The sequence below is a fragment of the Fukomys damarensis genome, unplaced genomic scaffold (genome assembly GCF_012274545.1).
Source record: "Fukomys damarensis isolate Sample0158 unplaced genomic scaffold, DMR_v1.0_HiC HiC_scaffold_38, whole genome shotgun sequence".
Classification (NCBI taxonomy): Eukaryota; Metazoa; Chordata; class Mammalia; order Rodentia; family Bathyergidae; genus Fukomys; species Fukomys damarensis.
This window is the reverse complement of record NW_022900950.1, coordinates 28,363,345-28,391,221: the sequence shown is the minus strand read 5'-3', so window position 1 is coordinate 28,391,221 and position 27,877 is coordinate 28,363,345. Positions and strand designations below refer to the sequence as shown.

At 39.4% G+C, this 27,877-nt stretch overlaps 1 protein-coding gene across 2 annotated transcripts in view; it reads left to right on the top strand.

Annotated features, from left to right (window-relative positions):
• Mipep (mitochondrial intermediate peptidase) overlaps nucleotides 1–27,877 on the top strand; it is a 153,715-nt gene that overhangs the window by 29,510 nt on the left and 96,328 nt on the right. Inside the window, exons 9-14 of one of the 2 annotated variants that reach the window (XM_010607466.3) lie at nucleotides 466–526; nucleotides 3,927–3,979; nucleotides 16,905–17,058; nucleotides 18,736–18,813; nucleotides 20,233–20,437; nucleotides 21,893–22,002. In XM_010607466.3, the coding sequence (XP_010605768.1) occupies nucleotides 466–526; nucleotides 3,927–3,979; nucleotides 16,905–17,058; nucleotides 18,736–18,813; nucleotides 20,233–20,437; nucleotides 21,893–22,002 (661 nt within the window). The remainder of the gene's footprint in view (nucleotides 1–465; nucleotides 527–3,926; nucleotides 3,980–16,904; nucleotides 17,059–18,735; nucleotides 18,814–20,232; nucleotides 20,438–21,892; nucleotides 22,003–27,877) is intronic. The other variant, XM_010607467.3, reaches the window with a different exon arrangement.

Below are 27,877 nucleotides of genomic sequence, written 5' to 3'. Positions count from 1 at the left end.
AAATAGATATGTTTATCTACATTAATACTTTTATAGAAAGTAATTTGTGTTTTACTGTTTAAAAGTAAAGCAAGAAATATCCGTTTAATGTTTGTCGATTAAAGCTTTGCATGTTTCTGTAACTTTGCTAGTTGTTGTCCCTCTTCCCACTAAAACTCGGGATTTTACGCTTGCCAGGCAGGCGTGGGTGCCACTTAGCTACATCCCTGATCCCCAGGCTGTAGTACTTTCAAGACATATTTGCCACGGTGCCTTATAAAGTGAAATTGCCGTGAGGTAATGATTAGTATGTTGTCTTTTCTAACACTTGAGAAAGATTTGGATTAATACTGGTTGACATTTGCATAACAGATTACATCTAATTTTATCATGAGCATGGTGAAGTAGTAGAGGCAAGCTAAATAATTCTTTCATAATGCAGTTATTGAAATTCTGTCCTAACTAGTATATAAACCTCTTTTACAGAGCTATAAAAGATTTTGAGATGATGCAAGGGATGAAAATGAAACTAAATCCTCAGAATTCTGTAAGTAACTATGTTGGACTGTTTTTATTATAAACATTTTACCAACTGAAACCATTATCTCAATTCTGGAACTTTCTTTTGATATGCTGGATGTCTGTGTAGTCTTGTTTCTGATACTTGGTTTTGGTCAATAAAGGTATTCAAGAATTTGATCCATAGGTCTGGGTCAGATATTGCTTGGAAATCAGCCATTTTTTAGCCAATGTGTTGTGTGTTTCTGTGTCTGCACATACAGTATATAAGTGTGTATTAATGTAATGTGTGTGCATGTTTGCAAAGGCTGCTTCCATCTGGGAAAAGTTGGCTTCTCAGTTTGAAATAGCCTTTAATGGGTCTCAGGGGAGACTTGATCTAGCAGGTGGCAGTTTAAACCGTTGTTGTTAGCATTGCTGCTTATGTGGTCATTTTTGTGCTAATTTGTGGTGCTCAGTGAAGTAGATCAATATAGACTGATAAAGTATACCCCATTCCAACCAACATGCGTATTTTAAAGCCTAAGGTCATATGATTACATAACTTCACAGTATAGAATGCTGCCCAAGTGCTTGGGGGGCGCTCAAAGAAGTAGACTTCTATATATTCCTGTAGGTTTAAAGGCATTGCAGTATTTCTGGACATATACCATCCTTTCGTAGTTGTTGTTGCAGATAATTCTTGATTTGATAGCTGCCAGAGCTGTAGTCTAAAAGAAAATTTAGGGAAAGTGTTCTTGCAGATTTAGAGAATATTTGCCACCTTCCCAGACGCACCCACTAAGAAAATAGATTGTAAATTACTGTACTTGATAGACTAGTCTGTCAAACTGTTAGTTTATGACAGGAGATCTGTTTAGCAAAATGACTAGTATCAGTCATCTGTACACTTTGGCTTGATAGGAATATCCACTTAGGAGAGTAGATAATATATCAGTGTTTAGTTTGGTGAACACAGAAAAGGAAAAAAGAAAAATAAAATGTGTCACCAAAAGGTAATTCAGTAAAGGCTAGAATGACTTGAAACTATCCTTCCTGTACATTTTTGTGTAGTTTGTTGATACAGGTGATTCTGCACATATTTGTGAAGTGCTTGATTTTCTCATGAAGTCCCTATTCTGGTGAATAGTACCAGCACACACTCAGCCAGAATCTGCACTTAGTCTGGATCACTGGCTCTCAGAGTAGGGTCCTTGGACCAGAATCAGCAACATTGCTTGGGGTCTTATTAGAGTCACAAAGTCCCCAGTCCCACGTCAGACCTTCTGAAGCAAGGTCTTGGGCAGACCTCACCGCTTGAGACCCATCAGCCCCCAGGGACTTCATACCACATTTAGTCCCTACTGAGTCTACCTTTCCTTTGTAGGGAACCTCCTTTGTGTGTGCTGCGTAGGCTGTTTATCATTACAAGCTCTAAAAGGTTCACCATCACTGCTGTAGGTCCTTGCTTCCCCATACCCCTTTTCCACAGTCTGGGTTGTGGTCATTATGATTTCTCACTCGTATTATAATTGTAGTTGCTTAATTGATCTTTTTTCTTTTTGTTCTTGCTCCCCCTCAAAACCATCTTGGATTCAGACTGCTTAGTGTGCCCAGCTCACTACTAGGCATAAAGTAGGTTCTTAACACTTAACTTGAACTTTGAATGAATGAATGAATGAATGAATTGCCATCAGAGGGATATTTTTAAAACGCACACATGATCTCATCATTCTCTTCTTTAAAATTTTTTGATAAATCTGTGATTCTCAGATTTCCTTCTTTCGCCATGCCCGTTAGAAGTTGGCCCCTGCTTACCTCTGCATCCCCCAACCTCTTGTCAGCCCTTCAGGCCGAGCTAGTGTTCTTTGCTCTCTGCTAATACCTGCATGAAACTCATGTGCTTTTTTTCACTTAGCTTTTGTCCTGCTGTCCTTTGCTTTGGTTTCTTTTTTTCTTTATCTCTTACATACACAGGGTACACTAGGTATCTGCCAGTCACTCACGTGCTGTACACAGGAATGCCTCTCTTCCTTTTTCATCCGAATTAATGGCTTCCACCTCTCAAAACTTCATTTAGGCTTTGCCTCCTCCAAACATTTCCTGATTTAAGTACCCTTCTGGGAGTTTAATGCTCCCATGCCTAGATATATAATAAATGTTGTGTGTTCTTAGCACCCTTCTTGCAGGCTGTTTTACAAGGTAGAGCACCACAGACACAGCAGTCTGTTCTCTTACCACTCAGTCATTCTCCACTGCCTGGACCACGTGCTCCTCACCTCAGGAACTGTGTTGTATTTGCTTTGTGTCCTTTGAGCCCACACTTGTGAGCATCTAGAGAGGCTAATAGAGGAAGCATGTTTCAGGAGCTGAACCCAGGGGGCTGAAGTTCCATGGACACAGGTTCTGCCTTCCAGGAGCCTATGGGGAGAAAGAAAATAATCCTGTGTGTGTTATGTGGTCATGTACCCCATGAAAGCAGCATGATCATGTGACATGGGAAAGAACTACTTGTAATTTGAGGAGGTAATGCTGAACTGAAGTCTTAAAGGACAATGGTAAAAGGAAGAGCAGCCAACATTTATTGAAAGCATAATTAATGCCAGGTGTTGTACCTAGTAGGTTAAGTGTATTTAGCAGTCTAATTTTAGGGGTGCTGTTGATTCATTCAACAAATATTTATTAAGTGACTGCCATGAACACTGATTAGGGAGGGTGCCAGGATATAACAGGGATGATGCCATTCCCTGCCCTCAAGCAGTGTACAGTCTGGTATGGACTGAAGACTTGAACCTGAGTGTCCTAACTCCACAACTTGGACTCCCAGCCTCTCTTATTTATGTGCACATGTTGTGGGGAGGGTGCTGCACTCAGGTATCCAAGCTTCCCTTTCTTTCAGTATTCTGTACTAGTCACCAAAAACAACCGTTATCACAATGCTTATTTAAGACATATTTTCTTTGCAAAGATTAGAGTTAATTCTGCCTTAGTTACCTTTTAAATTATTGCTTTCATTTTAAGAATACATCTTAAGCTTCTTGCTTAGATTTAAAAAGAACCCTAGTCTTAACTTTAGTACCATTAATCATACCTCTATTTTATGCTTTAATACATGGATTTCATTTTGGGAAAAATGTCATGTGACAAACTTCATCCATTAATGTTGGCTCTTGTTAATTTTCATTTTAGAACGACATTTACATGTTCTCCAAATTCTAGGGTTATGCTTTATTTATACCTCTCTATGCATCAACTACAGAGAAGTCTGCCAGACCATGAGTTTTTGGGATTTTATAAGATTTCTGTAACTTCCATTAAAAATAACTGGTTTGGATCTTATGGGCTGCTGATAAGTGGTTATTTTAAATCAGCTTTTATTAGCTGGCTGAGTTACCGATACAATCCCAAAACACTAAGTAGCTTTCATAACAGTGAATATTCCGTTGTAGGAACTGATGCCTTGGGATCCCCCCTATTACAGTGGTGTGATTCGTGCAGAGAGGTAAGTTTTTCAAGAAATTACTGTGTGAGAAAGAAGAAAGAAAGTAATATTTATTGAGCACTTTGTACATTAATTATGCAACCACTGTCATCTATTTAGGTGCCCATATTACAAACTTGTTTCCCCACAAATTCATCCCCTCAGCTGGTGCCACCAGCTCCTGCTCACTCTTCTTTGTGCTCTGACTAGAGAGCTTGTCTGGAAGTTCTATCAGGGGAGTGCAGCTACTCCTTTACCTTTGACCGAGGAAACAGTCCTTCTCTAGCATAGTGGCCGTCCTCTTTGACCTAGTCAGCGAATGAGCTCGCAGCTTCAGGAGAGATGCGCATGGAGCAGTGAGGGAAGAAGGGGACACCCACCTAGCCAGCCAGATCATCTGAATCAACCTTGGTGACCAATGCGATGACAAATGTCATAGCCAGATCTCCCTCATAAGCAGTTGTTCTCTGACTGATGATGCCACGCTCACCCTCCCCACAGCCCCATCCTTCTACTGCTTGTGCATTTTTGTGTTTGCAGCTCTGAACTGCATCTTTGTAGTATCCAGAGCCAGGCCCTGTTTTGCTCTCCCTGTGTGCAGCTTCCTGGTCCGCTCACTGCACTGCGGCATTATTTAGTGGTGGATTTTGCTGGAAACCTGGTTGTGTTCCCTTCTTGGTATGGGCGGATGTTCAGCAGTGTGTGTTGAACTAGTGAAGGAAAAAGCAGGCTTGTGGTGGTGCTACTGATTTTTCTATGTTTTCTCATTTTTATTTGAATACATTGTCAACACATTATTGGCATGTCTGGAAAGATATAAATGAAATAAAAAGTTAAGAAGGAAGTTGATTGAAGTACCCTTCTGGCTTCTGATTTCTCCTGTGTTTATTAAAGCTTTAGTAGATATGCTTTTTTTCTCCCTAAATATACCTTCTCTTATTTTTATATTTACTTTCAAGCCGAAGAAATACAGAGTCCTGTACAAAGTTTATGTCCCTAACAACTTTATATGCCCAATAGAATTTTTTAAAATTTCAGAATCCTACCCTTTAACAACTCATTAACATTTTTCTCTTATAGGTAATTTTTACAATATGTAGTCTAAGAGTGTTATGATTGATTTGGGTTTAAAAATTTTTTTCTTAGTTATTTGATTGGTGTTAAGCTTTAAAATATTTTTGTTACAATGCAGTATTGAAACATCAAGTAAAGGGTAATAGGTACCTACAAAACGAAACAACCCAATCCAATGGTAAGTCTTTTGGAAAGAGAATGTCATAACTATCTGAATGGCATTTTTTTATCCATCAGCCTTTCTGAAGGCAGTGTGGCCCTCAGAGGTCTCATAATATGCACCTGTTCTCAGAGCCTTCACTCACTGACTCTGAATTCCCTGGCTGTAGTGGAGCACAAGGTGACTTACCTCATAGCCACATAGGCTTTACCTTATTTTAATTAAAGTTGTAGTACTAGTTCATTTATTTGGCTTAACTCAGTCAAGGAACTGGGGAAAAGGGTGCAGAAGAGCCTCGGGAAGGATTATATGAATTGGAGGATTTAATCATCTATTTTGTGTAGCTTACCCAGCATATGGTTGAGTTTGGGTTTGAGGTTTTAATAATCTTGATTGACAAGAGTGGGCAAAGAGGCAGAAGTAATGGATGATTAAGAAAGGGAAAATATAATAGTTTGGGTTTGAGGTTAGAAGGGTAGAACAAAGCAAAGATTTATAAACCCTTGTTAAATTCATCAACTTTCAAGTAAAGATTTAAATGTGTGATTAGATGCAAGATGAAAAATAGAAGGGACTTTCCTTGATTCAAGCTTTTCTTCAAGCTAACCCCAGGTACTTTTTTCCTTTTATGTTAAATACTTCAGGCTCTTACACATCTGCCTAAAGAAGAAAAGAGCCCACTTAGAAGTAGGGGATAAATGAACATGTTTTAAAACTGCTGAAGATTGATTTGAGAGAATAGTATGCTAAAAGACTGTTGGGAAATCTTAACAAGCAGCTCACTTTTCCTTCAAGTTTTCGTGTTAGATTCTCTACAGAAGAGGGAAATTAATTCTTTCAACTGTGAAAAGTATGAAGTGATTTTATTTGAGATTAAAGTTTATTTTTGAGCAGGCAATACGTTCACATGGTACAAAAAGTTAAAACAGTGTTCAGTAATTGTCAATTAAGAAATGTTGTATCTCACCCCTGCCTCTCTCCCAGAGGTAATCATTTTAAATTTGATTGTTCTACCCTTGCTGTAATTGGGTTTTATTTTTAATGCTTTGGGGATATTGTTTCTTTACTTTAGGTAATGACTTTCATTGAATCATATTTCATTCATTTTGGTGCTTTCTTATATTAAGATATCATTGGGAAGTAGAGATTCAGTATTGTCTTTTCTTTATTAAGATATATTCCCAAGGGCTGGGGATTTAGCTCAGTGGTTCCACCACCTGCCTTACAAGTGCAAGGACCCGAGTTCGATCCCCAGTACCAAAAAAAAATGTATATTCCCAAAATCTCAAAAGCATTCACATAGTGAAATAGGGATGTTTTTGTCTTTTAAATTATTTAGAAACCAATGGACTCTCACAGAAAGACTTTCGTTTGATATGTGAAATTATATACCTTATTTGTTGGTATAGGCACCATGACCTATTGCTTTTAAATTTTTGAAAATTAACCTTTATTGTGAAACTTTTAAAATAAATAGAAGTAGAAAGAATAATGATAAGTAACCTTCATATGGTCATCCTAAAATAAAACATCAGCAAGGTTTAAAAAAAATTTACATTATTATTATTATTTGCTTTTGGTTTTCTTTCTTCTGCCTCCCTCCCTTGTTTTTAAAATATTTTAAAGCCAATCTTAGAATTCCAGTCATCTTAGTCTGGCTCTCGTATATAACTCCAATATTATTAGGACCAAATAGTAACAGAAATGCCATCATCTAATATCTAGTCTATATTCATATTTTCTCTTATGGATTCTGTGTTGTCAGTTTTCCATCACTGTAACAAAGTACTGAAATAATCAAGGAAGAAAGGGGAAAAGGTGGATTTTGGCTTGCAGTTTTAAAGGTTTCAGTCTGAGGCCCATTAGCTTCATTCCTTTGGAATTACGAGAAGGCTGTGCATCATGGTGTGGGCTGTGTGGAGGAGGAGGCTACTCACCTCATATCAGCGAAAGGCAGAGAAAGACAATAAGGAGCAGTATTCCTTTGAAGGACATGGCCCCAATGACTAATTTTTCTCCCACTAGACCAACATCTTTTTTGGGGGGGCGGGGGGTTTGAGACAGGGTCTCACTATGTAATTGAGACTGACCTGACCTGGAACTCACTATGTAGCCCAGGCTGGTCTTGAATTTAACAGCGATCCTGGTGCCTCAGCCTCCCGGGTTCTGCGATTACAGATGTACACTACCGCCCCTGGCTTAGACCAGCATCTTAAAAGTCCCACCCCCTCCCAGTAGCACCATGAGCTGGGATCAAGCCTTCATCCTGTGGTCCTTTGAGGGACATCAGAGATCCAAACTGAGGCAGTATCAAATCTATGTTTTCCCAGTTAACTTGTTGGAATTAGAGTTCAGGCGAGGCATACACATTCCATTCTTTTTTTTTGTCTCCTGAGTCTCTCACTTGAGCAATTTCCCACACCTTATTACTTCCAGGAGCTATTGCTGAAGAGATCATGTCTTTTGTCTTAAAGAATCTCCTGGATTTATCTGGTTGCTTTCTAGTGGTATCATTTCACTAGTTCCTTTTTCTGGTGCCATGCCTGTAAGATAGATGCTATAACTAAAGACTTGATCTTAAACATTTTCCATTTGGTCAAAGACACTCATAGGTAACAGTGTAAACCTTTTCATAGCAGGACACATAAAATGAAAATATCAGTAACCACCCCTCCCCTGTATTGGTGGTGCTAAGATTGACCCTTAAGATGGAGTGAAGCCAACCTGATCTCTGAATTCCATGGTTAGCATTTCCCTGTAGGAAGTGATCTACATGGTATTTACATGGTATTGTTGGCAGCCAGTTCCCCATCAGTTGTTCAACTAATGGCTTTAACACCTTTGATAGTCCTGGCATGAGTAATTCTTTTAAATTACCAATTTTCAAAATAAGGATTTAATAGTTTTCAGAAATGATGCCCAATGATTATGTTTTGGCTCTGTTGAAAATGTCATTATAAATATAATTTTATTATATTTATAATTTATTTATAATTTATAATTTATTTATTATTGTGTTTCATTCCATGCTAGTCATTTTTGTCTAGAAGCCAAAATTGTTATAACTTGGCCAATTATACCAAAACTTTTTAGTAGCTCTTTCAGGAGATTGTTCAGGGAAAAGCAAAACACCTGCTTTTATGAGACCCAGTTGCTACTGAGAACCAGTTGCTGCCTTCCTGCAGGGTAGAAGGGGTGAGACTGCTCCAGCTTTTTTGTTTGTTTGTTTGAGACAGGGTCTCACTATGTAGTTGAGACTGACCTGGAACATACTATGTAGCCCAGGCTGCTCTCGAACTCACAGTGATCCTCCTGCCTCAACCTCCCGAGTGCTGGGATTACAGGCGTGCGCCATCACGCTCCAGTTCTGAACCAGGAGATTCCATGATGTAGGCTGGGGTCTGAGGATGATCTGGACATTTCTTTTGTTTGTTTTCCAACTATTTTTAACAGTAAAAAGTATGTAAAACTAGAAGGAAAATATATTCTAAATGTATAAGTCTTCATGGGTTATCAGTGGGGTGGAGATGTAAAGGGAAAAAAAAGGAAGGATGAGATGAGTACTAGTGAACAGGAAAAGAACAAACAAGGCAGTGTTATTGGAGCTATATATACCCCTGTAATCTCAGCATGCTAGGAGGCTAAGGCAGGAAGAATATGAGTTCAATGACAGCCCATGCAATTAGTGACTTCGAAGGATCCTGTCTCAGAATAAAAAATAAAGAAGACTTGGAATGTAGTTCAGTATGAAGACCCTGGGATTCTGTTATTGGGTAGCTTGCTTCTAAAAAGTGGCTCACCAACAAAACATTGACAAATTTGGGGTTGCTCGCCTCTCCTTCAAGAGTTGGATTGCAGGTTCTTGTCTCAAAAAATAATTCAATGAAATAGCAAAAATCAGTCTCAGAGTTTATTTGAGAAAGTAAAAGTGAAGAGTGGGATAAAAACTGGCTCTGCAGAGCGATCTTTGGTTAAGTAAATAGAGAGAGTGAGGGTAAAGATAAAAGGGGAAGAACAAAAAGGGAAAAGAAAAAAATGTGAGAGAATGAAAAGATGAAAATAAAGTGTTTGTAGATGGGGAGGGGAGGAGGGGGTGAAGGGAGGGCAGAGGTAAGGGGAAAAAAATGAGAATCAAGACTTGCCATGTAAAGGTACATGATCCCAACAATGAATGTAACTGTACTGTATCCCTAAATGTACCAATAAACTCAAAAAAAAAAAAAAAAGTACATGCTTTGCCAGGGAAACACAGCATGGACTCTCATGGAAAGCTAGGAGAGCCAGCCAGGCTGGGCACTTCTAAGAAGGTTGGAAAAGCATCATCTTTTCCCCCCAAGGCTCTAATGTTGAAAGAATCCTGCTTGATTTCCTTTTCGCAGTACCACTTGTTCCTTTTCATTAGGACTTTTGCCTCTCTGGCCAGAGGTGGAGCTGGAGGATGTCTCCCAATATTTCAGCATCTACTGTATTGCTCTCCTTAAAGCAAAGCTAAATGACAAATAGTTCCGAGTAAACGTCTGTTTTCTGTTGAAGAGTTGGCTCAGCCTCTGGTTGGCTGTGTCACCTGGTGCCACCTGTTTTTATTATCCTTTCTGTATTTAAGCCTATTGACTCACTTTCCTGCTTGTCCAGGATGGTGATAGAATTGCACTGTCTTTGTCTAGTCTTGATTTTGACTAATCACGATTTCCGCTGAACTCTGCAGCTGGTCTGCACTGTCAAGGAAAATTACTCCCTGCTTACCAGGATGTTTGGCTGGAGCAGTGTTCTAACTGCTAGTTGTAGAAGTGATGGTAGAATCACATTAGCCATGGTGGATTCATCATGGGAAGGAGGCAGAAATGGGTCTTCTCATTTTTAGCACTATATAATGACCTGAAAGGCAAACAGTTACCAGTATCAGTTCTGTCACTGCTTCCTTATCTGTATTTAAACAGAAAGAGCAGTATTTCTCCCTTTGGCATCCTAATGAGATTTCAAACTCTCATTCAGCTATAACATCATAATCATATTTAGTTCTTCCTGATGCCACACACATTTGGTTCCTTTTATTTTTTATGAAGTTAGAAATCTGTGACAGTATCGTTGTATGTTCTGTACTTTCTAAGTGAGAAGTTTCTCCTAGCCCACTCACTGCCTCTGGCAGGCCTGTTGGTATTGTGTTCTGCCTTAGCTCCTGTTCACTTAGTGAAGGGGGTGAGACTGAAGCCTGTGGTTACCTGCAGTTTCAACCAGGAAATCAGTCGTGTTCTGTGTTTTCACTGAGTTCAGTGCCAAGATTTTTGGAAGTAATATCTTAAATTATTTCTTTACTTAATTCCTTGTGCATCGAGACTGAAATGTAAGTCTGAGTTATAGTGTGCTTCGCACAGACACATTTTTTTAGATATATATTATTTTTAAAAAATTAAATTATAATGAATGAAGAATTCTTCAGTTGTAGAATCTCTTTTTCATCGTTATTTCTGGCTTACTCCAATCATAATTACTGTTCCTGGTGAGAATTTTGATATATTGCTAAATTCTGTTCTTTTATTTGTTTGTTTTGGTGCTGAGAAAATACCAGCTCTTTTACTGAGCTATACCTCCAGCCCTCAATTCTGTTATGCTTAATAAAAATGATCTAATTATTTTAATACCATTTTACTGTGGTCAGTATGTTGAATTTTGTTTTTTGAGATGGTTTCTCATTATGTTGCCCACACTGGCCTGGAACCTGTGATTTCCAACTAACTGGCATGCACCACTGTCCTCGACTCTATACTGATTATATTTTCTGGTGCTTTCAAAATTGGATATTTCTAAATGCACATTAGCATATTTTTAACTAAAACAAGTGGCACACTTAATTGAACTTCATTCTTTACCTTTAGGGAATAATAGTTTTCTTCCTGTTTCTTCCGATCAATTAAAGTGTTCTAGAGATTTTTATTTCTGGAACCCAAATCAGTGGAATTATTTGCAAAAGAAATAAAAAAAGTAATAAAATTCTCTTAGAAAACTAGAAGAGCCAGGCATGGGGATGAGGGTGGGACTGAGCCAGAAAGATCACTTGAGCCCATGAGTTCAAGATCAGCCTGGATAGCATAGGCCACCATTGATGGGGGGGAGGGTAGGGGGAATTCTTAGGGTTTGTGGTGGTGATGGCAGGACGGGCATTGCAGTTAAATCCTCAAAATACATTTAAACGTTGCTGTGTTTGCTGGAAGGGGTGATGTGCTGTCTGTTGTACTTTACTATGATTTTGGATTTCTGTGAGGGGGAAAAGGTTCTTACATGTAGTATCTACAAAAATGAGGAGATTGTGGACCAAGATGTTTGAGCTACGTGTTCCCAGCAGATAGAGCCATGCCCCACTGAGGCAGGAGGAGCAGCCACATCCTGGTTCTGTCTGGCTGGCCATGGCCATAGCAGTGATTAGTGACCTGTGACTTCTGAAACACCACACCTTGTTAAAGAAGTGAGCTTAGAGCACAATAGATAGGGGATTTTCAGGGGTGTTCTGCCTCTGGCCAGCCAGCCATGAAGGACCACAGCTGTAGGTGCTGCACATACCTTGGACCTTTTTGAACCCCCCCACCCTCTCAGGGCCTTTCCTGTTCTGCCTCCTTTTCAGGCAGGGCTTAACTTTCCCTTCATGAGTGTCACTGGAGGAAGAGGAGCGCACAGGCAGAGGGAGTGCAGAGCTGGCTGGTGAGGTCCAGCGCGCTGTGTTTCTGAGCTTGTGTGCCCTCTGTGCTTCTGTACGCTCGGTGTCTTCTCACTTTCCAGGGCTACTGAGTTGCCGCCTCCTCTCTGAAGCTGCCCCTCCTCTCTGGGCTGGTGACAGAGTTCACCTCGGCAGTGCAGAACCCTTTGTACACCCAACCTTGCTTTAATGGTCACAAGTATTTTGAAAAACTACTACAGTGCCTCAGCCTGAACAAAGATATGCTGTTTTAATCATTTTCTTCAACTCCCAAATCAGTATCATCTAATTAAAAGCGAAATCTGAGCTCTGGGATAATGATTTATCATCTTATAAACCTCTTGTTTTCTTCTTCTCCCACAGGTGCAGGGGTAATGCATTGTATGCCCTTGTAGGATTGCTTTTGCTATGAGTTGGGATACACTTACAGGTCTTAGCACAGTGCCATTGTGAGGACTCAGTCATGCTGGTTGCTGTCTCATCATCATCTGTGTTGTCATCACGATTCTAGTTGGGATCATTTTCTTTTTTTTAAATAAATTTTATTTTATCCCATTCCTCCCTCTCCTCCCTATGCACAAAAACTTTGTTTTCCATTTTGTCCCCTTCTATTTCCACTTTTTTCTTGTCCCTTCCTTCCTTTCTCCCTCCCTCCCTCCCTCCTCCCTTGTTCCCCTTCCCACCTGAACACTTTCTTCCCTTTTCCCAACATCCATTATACATCTAAGTCCTTATTTCCACTTCCAGTCTCTCACACCAGAGAAACAATGCAGTGTTTAAAATGTGTGTCCAATTTATTTCACCTAAGAATATGGCCTCAGGGTCCAATGTCTGAAACTCATCCATCTTTATGATTGAGTAGTACTCCATTGTATCAAAAAACCACATCTTCTTTATCCACTTGTCAGTTGATGGGCATTTGGGCTGTTTCCAAAATTTTAGCTATTACACACTGTGCTGCTATAAACATAGGTGTACATATATCACTGTGGTATGATGCTTTTAATTCTTTTGAGAAGATAACTAAGAAGAGGCATAGGTGGGCCAAATGGAACCTCTAGTTTTAGTTTTTTGAGGAAACTCTGCACTGATTTCCACAGTTGTTGCGCCACATCAGCAGTGGAGAAGGGTTCCTTTCCCCCACAGCCCTTCCAGCATTTGTTATTGGTTGATTTCTTAATAGTAGCCATTCTTTCTGGAGTGAGATGGAATCTCAGCATTGTTTTAATTTGCATTTCACAAATGATCAGTGATGTTGAACATTTTTTCATAGTGTTTATTTGTTATTTCTAATTCTGCATCTGAGAAGTGTCTGTTCAGATGCCCATTTTTGGATTGAGTCTTTGAATTTGGGGGAGTCTGGTTTTTTTGAGTTTTTTATAAATTTTATATAATAGTCCTTTATCTGATGAATAGCTGGTAAATTTTTTTCCCCACTCTGTGGGTTGTCTCTTCAATCTGTTGGTGATTTCTCTTGCTGTGTAAAAGCTTTTTAATAAGATGATGTCCCAGTTGTTAATTCTTTGTTGTATTTCCCATGTGGTCTTAGTTTTGTTCATGAAGTCTTTGCTTCTGTGCCCTCAATCATTCTATCTATTCTCTTTAATTTTATTCTTTAAGGTCAATCTAGTTACTTTTCTCTCCTTGCTGAGGCAAAATACTCAACACCCAAAATTAAAGGAGGAAAAGTTTATTTGGCTTACAGTTTGTAGAGGTTTCAGTCCATAACTGGCTGGCTCCAAGGCTGGGTGGCAGAGGGGCAACATTTCATGGCAGTGGAAGACAGCAGAAAACAAAGAGAGTCCCAAACTGCATCTCTCTGCACCTTTTATTTTATCCAGTCTACTTAGGGCAGGTAGCACTCCCCCCCAAAAAAAAATCCTTAATCCTAGTGCCCTCAGGCCTCGCCCCACCATGAACCAGTCACACACTCTAGATTCAGCCACCTCTGAAAAAGCACAAGCCATAATGAATAAGTTAATTGCTTATTTTTCATGAAACAACATCTGTTTTGACATCCTTTACTTGAGTTCCATTGTGTCCTCACTCTGCATACTGCCTCTGTCCACTCCTGACACAGAGGTGTTGAAGTGCCCACTTGTGAGAGTAGGGGCATCTCCTGACCTTGTGGTCCTTCTCTTACTTGCCTGCTGTGTTTTGGTGCTTGTCGTTAGGTGCTTGTACATCCAGGAACCATCTTTCAGGGTGTAGCCTCCCTGCTATAGGTACTGCTTCCTGTTGGTAGCTTGCTCTGTTGAAATGGAGGGGATAACTCTACCTCTCATTATTAGCATGTCATGTTTGTCTTGTGTCTTTATGTTTTATGTGAGTTTTTTACAGACAATATATAGTCCTGTTTCAATCCTCCCACTGGTCTGTCTTTTAATTGGTGAATTTAGAATATTGATATCTACAGTGTTTAGTGATGTAGTTGGGTTAATGTTGCTGTATTTGTGACTTTCTATTTATTGCCTTTACTTAATTTTTGGTCTTCTGTCTTTTTTATTTTTATGGTTTAATTGAATATGTATGATTTTGTTTTCTCTCTTCTCATTTTCTACTTCTTAAAGTGTTGGCTCTAAAGTTTTCAATATACATTCACAAGTAATCTAAGTATACTTTCAAATAATAGTGTACTGCTTCTTGGATAGTAGAAGATCCTTAGAACATTGCTGTCTTTTACCTCCCTTATCTTTAAAATATAATCACCTAATATGTTGTTGTGTTATTTTGAATAAACATCACAAGAATAAGAAAGGTTGAAATTGAAAAATTCCTAGAATCAGTTGGAATTATAACATACCAGAAACGTGATACAGCATAGGCAGTTAAATATAAGAGGAGAGTTTATGGCTAAGGCTATTTACACCAAAAAAAAAAAAAAAAAAAAAAAAAAAAAAGAGGGGGCCAAGGATTTAGCTCAGTTGCACTGTGCCTACCTCACAAGCGCAAGGTCCTGAGTTTGATCCCCAGTACCAAAAACTAAAACAAAAAAACTAAAAGCAAAAACCAGAGAGATCTCAAATAAAAAAAAACTAATCATGGACATGAATGATATAGAAAAATAAGACATGCAAAACCAGACCCAACAGAAGGAACGGAATAATAAAGATCAGAGCTGACATTAATGAGATAGAGACTAAAAGAATAATACACAGGATCAATAAAACAAAGTTTGTTCTTTGAAAAAATAAACAGATTGATAAGACAAACTAAGGAAAAGAGAGAGAAGACCCAATGAATACAGTTAGAGATGAGAAGGGGAATACTGCAACCGACTCTATTAAAATTCAGCAGGAATTGCACTACTCTAAACATGGTATGCATGGGTCACTGTGACATGATGTCTTTAACTCTTTTGGGAAGATACCTAGAGCAGGAATAGAGGGGTCAAGTGGAATTTCTAGTTTCAGTTGTTGAAGAGTCTCCACGCTGTGTTCCGTAGTGGCTGTACTAGTTTATCCGGCCACCAACAATTAGAGTGTGTTTTCCCGACAGCCTCACTAGCATCTGTTCTTATTTGATTTCTTGCTGATGGCCATTCTTTGTTTTTACCACTTAGTACGTTTCCTATCCCACAGTATCTCTGTCTCCTCATTCTCTAATGGCTCTGCCTGTTCCTTGCCTTCCTCCCACCTCTTCCTCGGGAGGCGTAGGGATTTGCTCTTGGCTCTCCTCACCTGCATCTGTTCCCCGAGTGACTGCATTCCCTCCCCAGCCTCCTTCCACATTAACATTGTGTTTCTGTGAAGAATGGACCCGTAATTATGCTGAACTTCCATAGTTTATGTTCACTCACAAAATCCAACCATTCATATAGTAATAAGTAGACGTTTGTTTGTATTTTTATATGGATTTGTATATATTTTGTTAAACACGAAGAATGGAAATGTCATGAGCGTCTAGAGTTATTCTAGAGCCATTATGTTTGGCTGTGGTTATAAGTTTTGGTCAGATTTTATGACTCTGTGGACATTCAAATCATATATTTTATATCTGCCTTGGTTTATGATGAAATGCATAGGGCCATGTTGGCAAACCTATGGCATGCATGCCACTGTGGGCTGTTTGTTATCATTGAAAGTTCTAAAATATTCACCATCACTGACATAGGGCATAAAAAAGTTATTTTTGGCTGAAGAATAATTAAATTTACCAGTTGTATTGTCCTTAAGATATATAATTATAAAACCCATACATTAAAATTTGATTGTTTATATTCCAGATATTTGTCTATAAACAAACATTTTACCAGATGAGAACTTTAACTCCACTTAATGTGCCTCAGGATTTTAATAATAATTCACACTTTTTAAAGAATATAATATATGTCATAAAGTGAAATTTATCATAATTGGAGCTGGTTATACTTTGTATGCAAATATGTAAGAAAGAGTGTGTGTGGTATGGGCAGTTGAGACAGATTGCTTAATTAGGTCAGTGAAAAAATAAACCAAAGAAAGATCGAGGCTAGGGAATGATGTACCTGCCTCAATTATTGTATTACTGATAATGCTAGTCATAGACAATCATTGTGAAGAAACCTGAGTCTCCCATATCCTCAGATGATACACAGATACACCATGGTCCCTCCCTGTCTTCCAGGAATGGGTTTCAGGATTCCTTGTGGATACCAAAATCCAGCATGCTGAAGGACCCTATGAATTGGGGTGGTATTTGGCTAGAATTTAGGCATAGCTTCCCATAGACTGTACCTCATTTCTGTTTGTAATATCTAACAAAATGAACATGCTATGTAAACAGTTGTTATTCTGAATTGTTTGGGGAGTGATACCAAGGAAAAAGTGTATGTGTTCAGTATAGGTGCAGTTTTTCCTGAATATTTGCTGTTGAAATTGTTTAAATCATTGCCTGTGACCCCTGGGGATACAGAGGACCAGCTGTACACCTGTATGTCTGGAATACTTTTCTAGCGCACGTGATCATGAATATTAAAGAGTTAACTAGGTTTACCTACCCAGATTGAAAGAAAACTGCTTTTGAACTCTTCTTCCTTCTCTCAGGTATAATATTGAGCCCAGTTTATACTGTCCATTTTTCTCCCTTGGAGCATGCATGGAAGGCCTGAATATCTTGTTTAACAAACTGCTGGGCATTTCGCTATATGCAGAACAGCCTGCCAAAGGCGAGGTGTGGTGCGAAGACGTCCGGAAACTGGTAGGCCTCCCCTGTGGTGTGTAGTACGCTGCTCTGTCCCTTCTGCTTTTTGAAGTCGGTGTAATTTCATCTCTGAGTTCACTTAGCTCTGATGGAGGGAGCCCACCTTATTTCTTTTTCGAAAAAAAAAATCAAGAGGGCCATTTCTGCCTTAGGACACATGTATAAGGGATGTAAACATAAAGTAACCAAGACAGTTTTCAAAAACATATTTTAGGATCATGTTAGAGGATTGAGTCTTCATTTTTGTACCTTCCTGTGTTCTTGAATTCTAGTTACAGGAAAATTTGTCATTATTTCTTATAAACCTATAGTGCTAGATGTCTCTTTTGCACCCAAACTCTGTTGCTATTTTTCTTTTTTTTTCAATTTTTCAATTTTTAATTAATTTTTTTAAAAAATTTGAGACACAGTTTGCTGAGTCACTAAAGTGCCCATATTAGGCTCAGACCTGCAACACTCCTGCCTCATTTATCCACTCCTGGGCATCACTGCCTCTCTCTTTTCTGTCCAACTCCGCCTGATTTTTTAGAGGTTGTCTTGCCTCAGATATTAATTTTTATCCTGTGCTCTGATTTATTTGATTCCCTTACCAATAACTTCAAGTCTGGAGTTTGTCCTTTTCCTATCAGGTCCCCCTTTATTTCAGTGTGCACACAATATTTCCTAAGAAGATGTTGAGGGTTTCCCAACCCAAACATTTTTCCCTGAGCCTTTGTGTTACTGCATTGTTTGTTTTTGTCTTTGTGCTCACCACACTGTACTTATTTCACCCTGAAGAAACAGAAGCTGTCTCCCATCCCTGGGCCACCTCTGTGAGCATGGAAGGGAGGGCTGAAAGGAGTCAGTATGGAGGGGTTTCATCACCATGGCCACCTCCTAGGTTTCCCTGTATGTATTGCTAACTTCCCAAAGTGATGGGTATCTGGTAGCAAAAAGTTGTGGGGGGAAGAGTACAAGGGCTCCTTGCTAGGAGCATGGGCTTCCTGGACAGTCACTTTTGTTTCCCAAGTGCCATGAGTCCTAGCACCTAGTAGGCACTTTGTATATGTTTGTTGAATGAATAAATGAATATGTACTTGCAGAAAATTTTAGAGCACAAAGTGAGGATTCTATATGATAGAATCAAGGTTTAGAAAAAAAGATAAAGCAGCAAGATGGAGGAGACCAGTGGTTGTATATCTCCTCTATACTGTGGCTCTTTCATAGGCCCTTCTTTTTAATTTATGGAAATTAGTATGTATTATTGGTTTCCAGCTAAAGCAAGAGCTACATTCTGAGTTCAAGAGTTACAGTTCGTGTGCGCATGATGTGAAGGTGTAGCTTTGCCACTGACACCGTCCAGCCAGCGCATCGTCCAGCTCTCTCTGGCTTGTAATGGCCTCCTGTGCAGAGCTGTGGTCAGTACAGGGCCCTAGGGCTGGCGGACAGGACCAAGGATCCCCATGAAGAGGACCTTCTCTCCTGGACATGGACTTCCCAAATCAAAACTGTTGGAGAAATGGAGTAAAGGGAAAGGGGAGAGAATCTGTCTTGAGATAATGTGGGAAGTAGAAAATAAATGAAACGTCTATGTCTGTGGTTTTGGATGTGGAATGTTCTTATGTTAGGGATGTTTTCCCACATTTAGGGTTTCCTTTGGGCTCATTTACCACTAGATTTCAACTTGTTTTCTAGGCTGTTGTTCACGAATCTGAAGGATTGTTGGGGCACATTTACTGTGATTTTTTCCAGAGAGCAGAAAAACCGCATCAGGTGATCTTTTCTTTATAAACTGGTCTGTCTAGAAGTGATCGGTTTATTTGTACTAATGTGAAAGTTATAATTTTTATAGTTCTATAATATTTAAAAGGCATTAATAATAGTTTCTTAATCTGTAAGTTTGAAAACAAAATAGAATTTTAAAATAGTAAAGGTCATAGAAGTGACAAATCATAAGCCAGTCTCCCAAAAAGTGAAATGAGACTGCAGACAAATAGCTTATGTACTTGGTCCGAGGCATACAGGCAGGAGCATTAAGATTGAAACCCAGACATTCTGGCTAGAGCCCAGCTCTTAACACTTTTTTTGCTTGACAGTGAATCTAGATAACAGTGGCAAAAGATAGGCACATATGGAAAGTGTACCAACCACTCGTTGCCTCCTTATGTGAGGACAAGGGTTGATTTTCATTCCTTTAGCTGCAGACCAGCTTTGCCAGCTGGTCAGTGTTATGCAACTTCATAGGAGATGTCCCCAGTTCAGGTTATCAATTATAACGGAAATGTACCTTCCATGTGAATATAATTCACAATTTCCGAAGCATTTTAACAGATATGAGCTTAGGAAATGTGGTCAACCATCTGTGATGTGGCAAGATAGGATTTTGTATTTAGAAATGAGGATATAAGATACAGTGCTTTCTGAGTTGCTTTAGCTCACAGGTGTCAAAGGGCAGGAGCAGCATGCGTGTGACCTGGCTCAGAGTCCTGTGTTTTTCCTTTCTGCCTGAATGGTAACAGAGGCTTCAGCTTACTGACCAGCAGCCCCGGTTTAGATTCCACATGCAGTGATTATAGCTGGGTCTCCTTTGATATGGCACTTGATATTTCCAAGACTTGGTATCACTATTTTTTTATCTGAACAGTAAGATACTGCCTCATGGGGTTGTGTAAGGAATAAGTGATGAAGGAATAAGTATGTATCTCAGTATGGTTGCTGTCCCAGAGTAGGTTGCTCCATATCCCCCTCCTTTAGGATCACTCAGTCCCATTGCTTCCATCTGATAAAGACAGCAGATGTAGAAAGTGCCTCCTCACTCACTGTCTAACATGCGTAAGGATACAACATAGATATTAGTGCCCCTTCTCCCAGAATCTGGTGTCTGTCCCTCCCCACTTACATGGGAATACCTTGGGGTAGAGGATCTAAACTCATGGATTGCTTTGTTTCTAGCATTTGGTTCAGGATCAGTTCCACGCTTGTTATTGGAACAAATGAAGGAATTAATACAAGCTCAAAGTATTTTTTAATTAAAAAAATTAAAACTCTTGCAGAATAAAATATTAAAAATATATAGTGAATATTAATAGAATAAAGTTTGAACTTATTCATTTCAGTAGTTGTATCTTAAGACTTTCTTACTCTCTAATTCCATAATACTTTCATCTCCTTGTATATTTCTGATTTGTGAAGGATTGCCATTTTACAATTCGAGGAGGCCGATTAAAGGAAGATGGAGAATATCAACTCCCAGTTGTAGTTCTTATGCTGAATCTTCCCCATTCCTCAAGGAATTCACCCACTTTATTAACTCCTGGGATGATGGAAAATCTTTTCCATGAAATGGGACATGCCATGCACTCAATGCTGGGACGAACTCGGTATCAACATGTCACGGGTGAGCAGTGAGAGGGCTTTTATTTAACAGAATCTTTTATTTATTATGATTATTATTATGATTATTATTATTATCATTATTATTATTTGGTACCAGGGATAGAACTCAGGTCCTTGTGCTTGTGAGGCAGGCAGTGGAACCACTTAGCTAAATCCCCAGACCAGAATCTTTTACAAACATTAATTTTTTAAACTAGAGGAAGGGTTTGTTATATGGAAAATCTGATTTACTAATGTCTTGTGACTTTTTATCTCAGATTGCCTTATCTGTTGTTGTACACCCTGGTCCTTTTGTGCTTTTTTACATCCTTGCTGACTAACTGCTCTCACCAAGGAATAAGTCTCAGTTGTCTATCTTTTGAGTTTGTGCTTTTTTGTATTTTATAGTGTTTTACTTGGAATTGAAATTTGGGGTTCTGGGCCAGAGATTTAGCTCAGTGATTCTGCCACCTGCCTTGCAAGCACAAGGATCTGAGTTTGATCCCTGATACCAAAAAAAAAAGAAAGAAAAAAAAGAAATTTGTGGTTCTGTGTGTGTATATAATAAATATGTATCTCTTTAGCGCTTAGCATAGTTTGTGAGTACAGAAGTAATGAATGTTGCCTCTTTAAAATAAAGCTTCATCTGTTTTGTTTAAAAAACCAATAAAACATATTTAAAAAGTATAATAGAGTACTTTGTAAATTTTTCTTATCCTATCTGTTGTCTGAAATTATAATCCTGCTTTGTTAACTTTTTATATTAATACTTGTCCATATTTGATGTTATTCCTGCATTCCTCTTAGTTGTCTTATCTCTTAAATCTTAAAGCTCACTGCCATAAGCATTTGGTATTTGACCACCCAGTAAATGGCTTCAACCATTACTTATTAACTAACTTTATACATGCAATATTTGGGTAAAGTGAAGGTATTTGAAAAGACTGTAGGTGGGCTGCCCAGAATGATAAAATGTCACCAAAAGAATTCTTCTGGGCTTTAAGTAATTTTGAGTTTAAAGTATTGATTTTCTTCACTGAGGATTGATGTTATTATAAAAAGCATTAATAGATAAAAGTATTTTTAAAAGAAATGAAGGATAAAAGCTTTGATAGTGTAATTCAGTGAATTAATTACAAATGCTGTATTAATTATGAGTGTTTTGTGTTTCATGTGTAGCCAGCATAGCAGAGGACAGATTTGTTTGTAGAGGGTGTGAGCCATGGCTTTATACAGTGTTTCAGCAGCTGTGCAAATATTTTGTTTTACTTTTGCTATAAAGAGAAATATATAGGATTATAATAAATTTTTCTGCAAATATGTGCAATAATTTTATATAAGTAAAATATTGATTTAATGAATTAAAGCTTATCATAGTTCATCAGAAGTACACATAAAAGTTTTTAAAGTATATGTAAAAAGAAAAATAAATATATGGATTTTTGACTCATACTAAATTTTGTTCTTTTCATCTTAGGGACCAGGTGCCCCACGGATTTTGCTGAGGTTCCATCTATTCTGATGGAGTACTTCTCAAATGACTATCGAGTGGTTAACCAATTTGCCAGACATTATGAAACTGGGCAGGTAGAAGCTACTGATACAGGTTGAGCATCCCTAATCCAAAAGGTCAAAAATCCAAACTATGCCAAAATGCAAAACTTCTCAAGCGCTAATATGATGTTACAAGTGGAAATGTCACACCTGGCCTCGTGTAATGTATCTCAGTGAAAATGCAGGTGCATTAGAAATATATAAAGATACCCACAACCTACGTACATGAAGCAGAGTGCCTATGAAACATAACTCAATTTATGTTCAGACTTCAGTCCCATCCTCTAGATACTTTATCAACATGCAGGTATCTCAAATCTGAAAAAATTCAAAATCTGAAACATTTCTGGTTCCAAGCATTTGGATAAGGGATACTCAACTGATATTGTTGCATTTTCCTTTGGTTTATGATGATTGAGTTTTATGACTTGTTGGATAATGTTGAACACTTGGTGCCTTTTCAGAATACCTGTCACCCCCTGGTAGAACCAGATTCCTTTTATTGTTCACCCTCCCCTGATTCCCTGTCTTTTCCCCACTAGATTGTGTGTGTGTGTGTGTGTGTGTGTGTGTGTGTGTGTGTGTATAAAATGAGCTGTTCTTTGTGGTTTGTCAAGTAATTTACGACTTACTCTTCATTGCCATCCCAGGAGGAAAGCACTGTATCCCTGGTAGAGCAAGTGTCCATGCCGTTCTTACTCCAAGGAGCATTTGCTTTGGCATGTTTGTTCTCTTGGCCTGAACTTTTACCCTGTGCCTATTTTCTCAGTACATTTAGCATCTGTAGCATCTATTTGAAGCTAAATCTGAAAATGTCCTAATTTTGAGGATTTGATTTCAATGACACATTTTAATTTTAAAGATTTTTTAATTTAAAATGAAAGATATCTTGTTGCAAGTTAGCCATATGTATAGCTGTCAACATTGAACAGGTTACTATCCATGTGTGCACTGGAAAGTAAATTCTTTCCCTTCTCTCTGAACTTTGATTATATAGTATTACATTAGGGAGCCTTTTTGCTTCCTTATATAGGACCTCCCCATTTCAAGTGTGAATTATAGTCATCTTTTGGATCTAGGCCCTGCACTCTTGTCTACTATGAAAACAAACTAAAATCCGAAACTAAATGAAGGCAGGAAATTGGTTCGGAAAAAGAGGACTCAAACCACTTTAATCTTTCTGATTATGTCTCCACATCATCTGATCACTTTATTTTATTTTATTTTTTCTGGTACCAGGAATTAAACTCAGGACCTTGCACATACCAGGCAGGCGCAGTGCTACTGAGCTACATCCCTGGCCCAGTCATTTGTATTTTTATGGATTTGATTCTGTATCTGTCAACTGTAGAATGTTGGATATGTTTTGGGGTAACTAATCCCAGTAAGTTATCGCTGTTATCTATGTCAGTTATTAAGATGACAAAATTGAAATAGTTGATTTAATTGACTACTTGTCCATCCACCTACAAATAATTGCTTTAGGGATTATGAAGATAAAGCCCATAGCATAGAATAGTATAACTCACCACATAATGTCAGCACTCATCTATAGCTACATACTCCTGGGCTTCAGGAGCAATTAGGTTTTTCCTAATTTCCTGCATCAGACCTGTTGGAGCACATCTAGTGTATAATGTACCGGACCATGGGAGAGCCCAGCCCAGGCTGTCTGGGCCCTGGGAGAGGGTTGAGAGTGGGTGCTAGAAAGGTATGTGGAAGGAGCAGTTTGCTAGTTGGCTCTTGGCAGCCCATTTCATTAGAGAGTATTTATTGCCGAGGATTTGGCTCAATGGTTCTGCCATCTGCTTTGTAAGTGCAAGGTCCTGAGTTCGATCCCTGGTCCTCCAAAAAAACAAACAAACAAAAAACAAAAACAGAATACTTATTGAGGACAATATTAAGGACATGGAGGTACTCAGGATATTGTTGAATTTTGTTGTGGTCTAGTCACTGTTCTCTGCATCTCAGAAACAGCCACAAATTAGTGTGATGGTTTAGATCTAAAATGTTCCCCAGATGCCTAGTGTTTGGAGGTGAGGCCTGGTTGGAGAGAGCTGTCATTGGGGTCTTGATCTGGAAGGGAATGTTCTTGTCCCTGGCTCCTCCCTTTACTCTCCGCTTCCAGCTGTCGTGACATGAACAACTTTCCTCTGCCAGGCCCTCCCACCATGCTGGTTTTGCCTTGGAGCCAGTCACTCATAGACTGAACTCACTGAAAACTGTGAGCCAAAATAAACCTCTCTTCCTCTAACTTTTGGTTGTCAGTTATTTAGCAACTGGTAAGGTGACTAATAGTCAGACAACATCCTAGGGCTCCTGTCTTTAATTGCTAGGGAAACAGAGTCAAAGCTAGACATTGCCACCAGAAAGAAAATACCCTGAAGGCTGAAAACGTCCTCAAGAGCCCTTGTGTGGTCCTGGTGGATTTGACCAGAGGAGATAGAGGAGGGAGAGAAGCAGATGGAAAAAGGTCTTGGGGGAGGACAGGGTCAGGTGGTGAGGGGCTATTGATTGTAAACAGAAATTGTAAACAGTGTTCTGATGTGGAGGAAGTCATTAAAGGATCTGAAGTAGGGCATCAAACTTTTATTTTGGGAAATGACCCTGGTGTCTGGAAATAATATGGAGTGGAAAGTGATATGTTTGAAGTCAGAGATGTGTTTTTGTTGTCAGTGAACAGGGCTGGGATAAGTGGAGGGCAAGACCACCCTCTGACACATACAGCCCTGCCCTGGGACACAGTGCTGGTCTCCCTGCCCTGTCCTGTGCCTATTTGGCTGGTACACACTCTTCTGTGTGCCTCTCCCCAGTACTTTTGAGCCCCAGCCCCAGCTCATGTCCCAGCACTAAGTGAGTTCTTCAGTGTGGCCCCTTATGCCCAGCTCCATTGAATCGCTTCCTCTGGGGCCTGCTGCTCTGGCCCCCTGCCTCACCCATTTCTCCTCAGCCCTTGGCATCCCAGAATTCTAGCAGGGCCTTGTTTGGCCCTCAACAGGGCTCCAGTGAAGGCTCACAGATGTGCATGAAGGCAGCATGAGACTGGCAGAAGACCTTGAGGCCACTGGGATAGCAGAGGGGGTCAAAGGTGGAGACTGAACATCAGAACTCTTTGGACAACGGTCAAATTTGAGAGTGCAGTGGCTGAGTTCTTGTTTTGGGTATATTTGTGAATGTCACTATGGATCAAAAGGCCATTAGTGACACAAATCTGAAATGAAGGAGTCAAATAGACACTGCAGGTAGGTGGGAATACATGATTAAGTATAAGGAGTTCAGAAATCGTCCTTGAGAAAAAAGCTGGAGATGTCTAAAGAAGCCAGTGAACACAGGTATGAGGGGGACACACATATAAGAATAATTGCAAAAGGAGCATTTTTTAAAAAAGTGAAATCTTGGCCTGAAATTCACTGATATTAGCATCAGTTTTTAAACATCCCAGCTCCTTAGAGAGCAAGCAGAGAAGTGGAGGACCCGAGCCATGACCTGCAGAGAGACGTAACAGGAGAGAGCTTCTCTACCCGTGTGCTTACTGTGAGCTCTTTGGTAAAGACAGCTCCTTTTGGACTAGATACCTGGAAAATAAACAAACCACAAATACCTTCCAAGATGGATGAGGTGGGAAGAGAGTTTGAGCTGCAAAAGTCCAGTGCCCTTAGGAACTTGCAATCTCTAAAGAATTTAAAATAATTTTGTGATTTCATGGAGAAGAGAAAGCTAGCTGAAAGGCAAGAGAGCTTTAGGCTTCACAAAGGGCTTGCCTCTTCTTGTCACTAATTAAGACACCAACTGGTTTGCTTTTTTAAAGGGCAGTCCTAGTCTTAAGGGTAAGGAGTTTATTCCCTAAAATCCAAGTCTTTGTGAGTTCATGACATTTATGCATCAGGGTTGCATATTTCTGCTTAATTTTCTATTCTGTTGCATTTCAGGAAAGGATTTAAAAAAAAATATCATGAAATATATTCCAGAGAACTTGGAGGGTGTATGATAATCTTTTACTGATTTAGTAACACCTACCAGTATTTGATCTACAGCATAGTGTAACCAGTGGATTCTTATGGTAGAAGAATTAGAAGTATGCTTATCATAATTGGAGGTACCACATAGATAACAGATACAGATAACAAATGCCAGAGGCACTCATTTGAGATTCAAAACTGTCTCAACAAGCTACATCAAAGCTGACGTCTGATTTATTGCAACATCAGAGCTGAAGTAGAATTTCTTATAAATTGATCTTAAAATCGCTAGCCTGACTACAGAAGAGGTACCCACTCCGTAGCAGTTCAAGTTTTTGGACATGAACTTAACCCGGATCGGTGATCTGGTGGTGTTTCCCCACAGATCTTGTCTCATCTAAGGCTGTCTGAGAGGACTTGTGGTGTCTAAGGGTCTACGAAGGCCATTGTCTCTTTCCTGAGTGCTGATTGCTTCCAACCTAGAGCCCTTTCCAGTTTCCCCAAGTGAGCAAGGATTGTCTGTAGGTATCCCACATTATTCAACGATGAACCTTGTCCTTCCTAAAGCTCTTTAGCTGCTTACCAATTTAATTATTGAAATACAGGATGAGAAAAAATTACGTATGTATTTTTAAATTAATTTTTATAAGATTATATAACAGGAACTATAAAAATGGCAATTTTATCAAATTTATTCAACACAAGAATTGATTGACTGGTTGAAATGACATCCACCCAAGTGAAGCCTGGGACAGTCAGTATATAAATAAACATGCTGCCCAGTGACTCTCGGGGTAAATTGTGAAGTGATTAATGTGCAGTTTTTTCCTGAAACTGGGATCTCCTGTCAGTTACCTATTTCTATTTAATGGCCTTGTGTGGCTTCACCCCAAATCTGTCATAAAATCACAGGTGCTCTTTGGGTACTTGGAGACAGGGTCATCTTAGCCCTGTACCCAACATTGAAAATGCTAAGCAGCTCCATCATGCAACCTGGCAGCCTGGTCCCCTTGACCCTGTCCCTGACCTTGATCCCCTGGTCATGTGGGTGCCCCGAGTTTTCTTCTGCATTCTCTCACTGTGCCCCCGATGGTGATTTCCTGAATGGCAGGATCTTTTCGTCCCTATCCTAGATTGAGGATCTCTTCATGCCAGGTTTTAGGTAAATTTCAGAATATGAGCCAAATTCCAATACTTTTACCTTTCCTTTGCATTTCTGAGGTTCTGTGGAAACCTATTCTTTCAGAGTGGATTTTTAACCAGGACTCTGTGACTTTGTGTGGTTGAGTTGAGTTAGCCAAGTACCTGAGTAGGCCCCACACTGGGCTGCCGGTCCTGTCTTCTCTAGCAGAAACTGCCTCTATTCCTTCTGTCGCAGTTTCTCAGTATTGGCCCACACTACCTTCTGCACACACTCACTGCCCTCACTGCCTAACCACATGTTCTCCTGGGGCCATCGTGCTGCTGGGGCAGGGCGCCGTCCTGCTCTCCACTGCTTAGCTACCTGGAACTTGGCCTACGTAGTGAACTGTGCGGAGCTTCTCTTCTATCCTTTGTGTGAGTCTACTGTCCCCCTGGAGTGCCTCACTGTCCTTATTACCTTACCTTTATAATCAACCTCAACATTGCAGGTAGGATAAGCCTTTCTCAATTTGTTCTTCAGAAAATTTCTTGTCTCTTCCTGGGCCTTTGTTTTCTTTCTGTACATTTTAGAATGAAGTTATCTATTTTCTTAAAAACCTTTGGAAGAATGTGGTTGAGATTATATTATATTTATAGATCAATTTGGAGAGAAGTGATATCTCTGAAAATTGACTCTTCAAAGACATGACCATGGCATATCTTTCCAATTGTTAGGTCATTTCAAAAGTTTTTGCATAAAGCTTTAATGTTTTCTTCCTAGGGCTTTGCTCAGGGTTTTTTTTTTTTTTTTTTTTTTTTTTTTATGG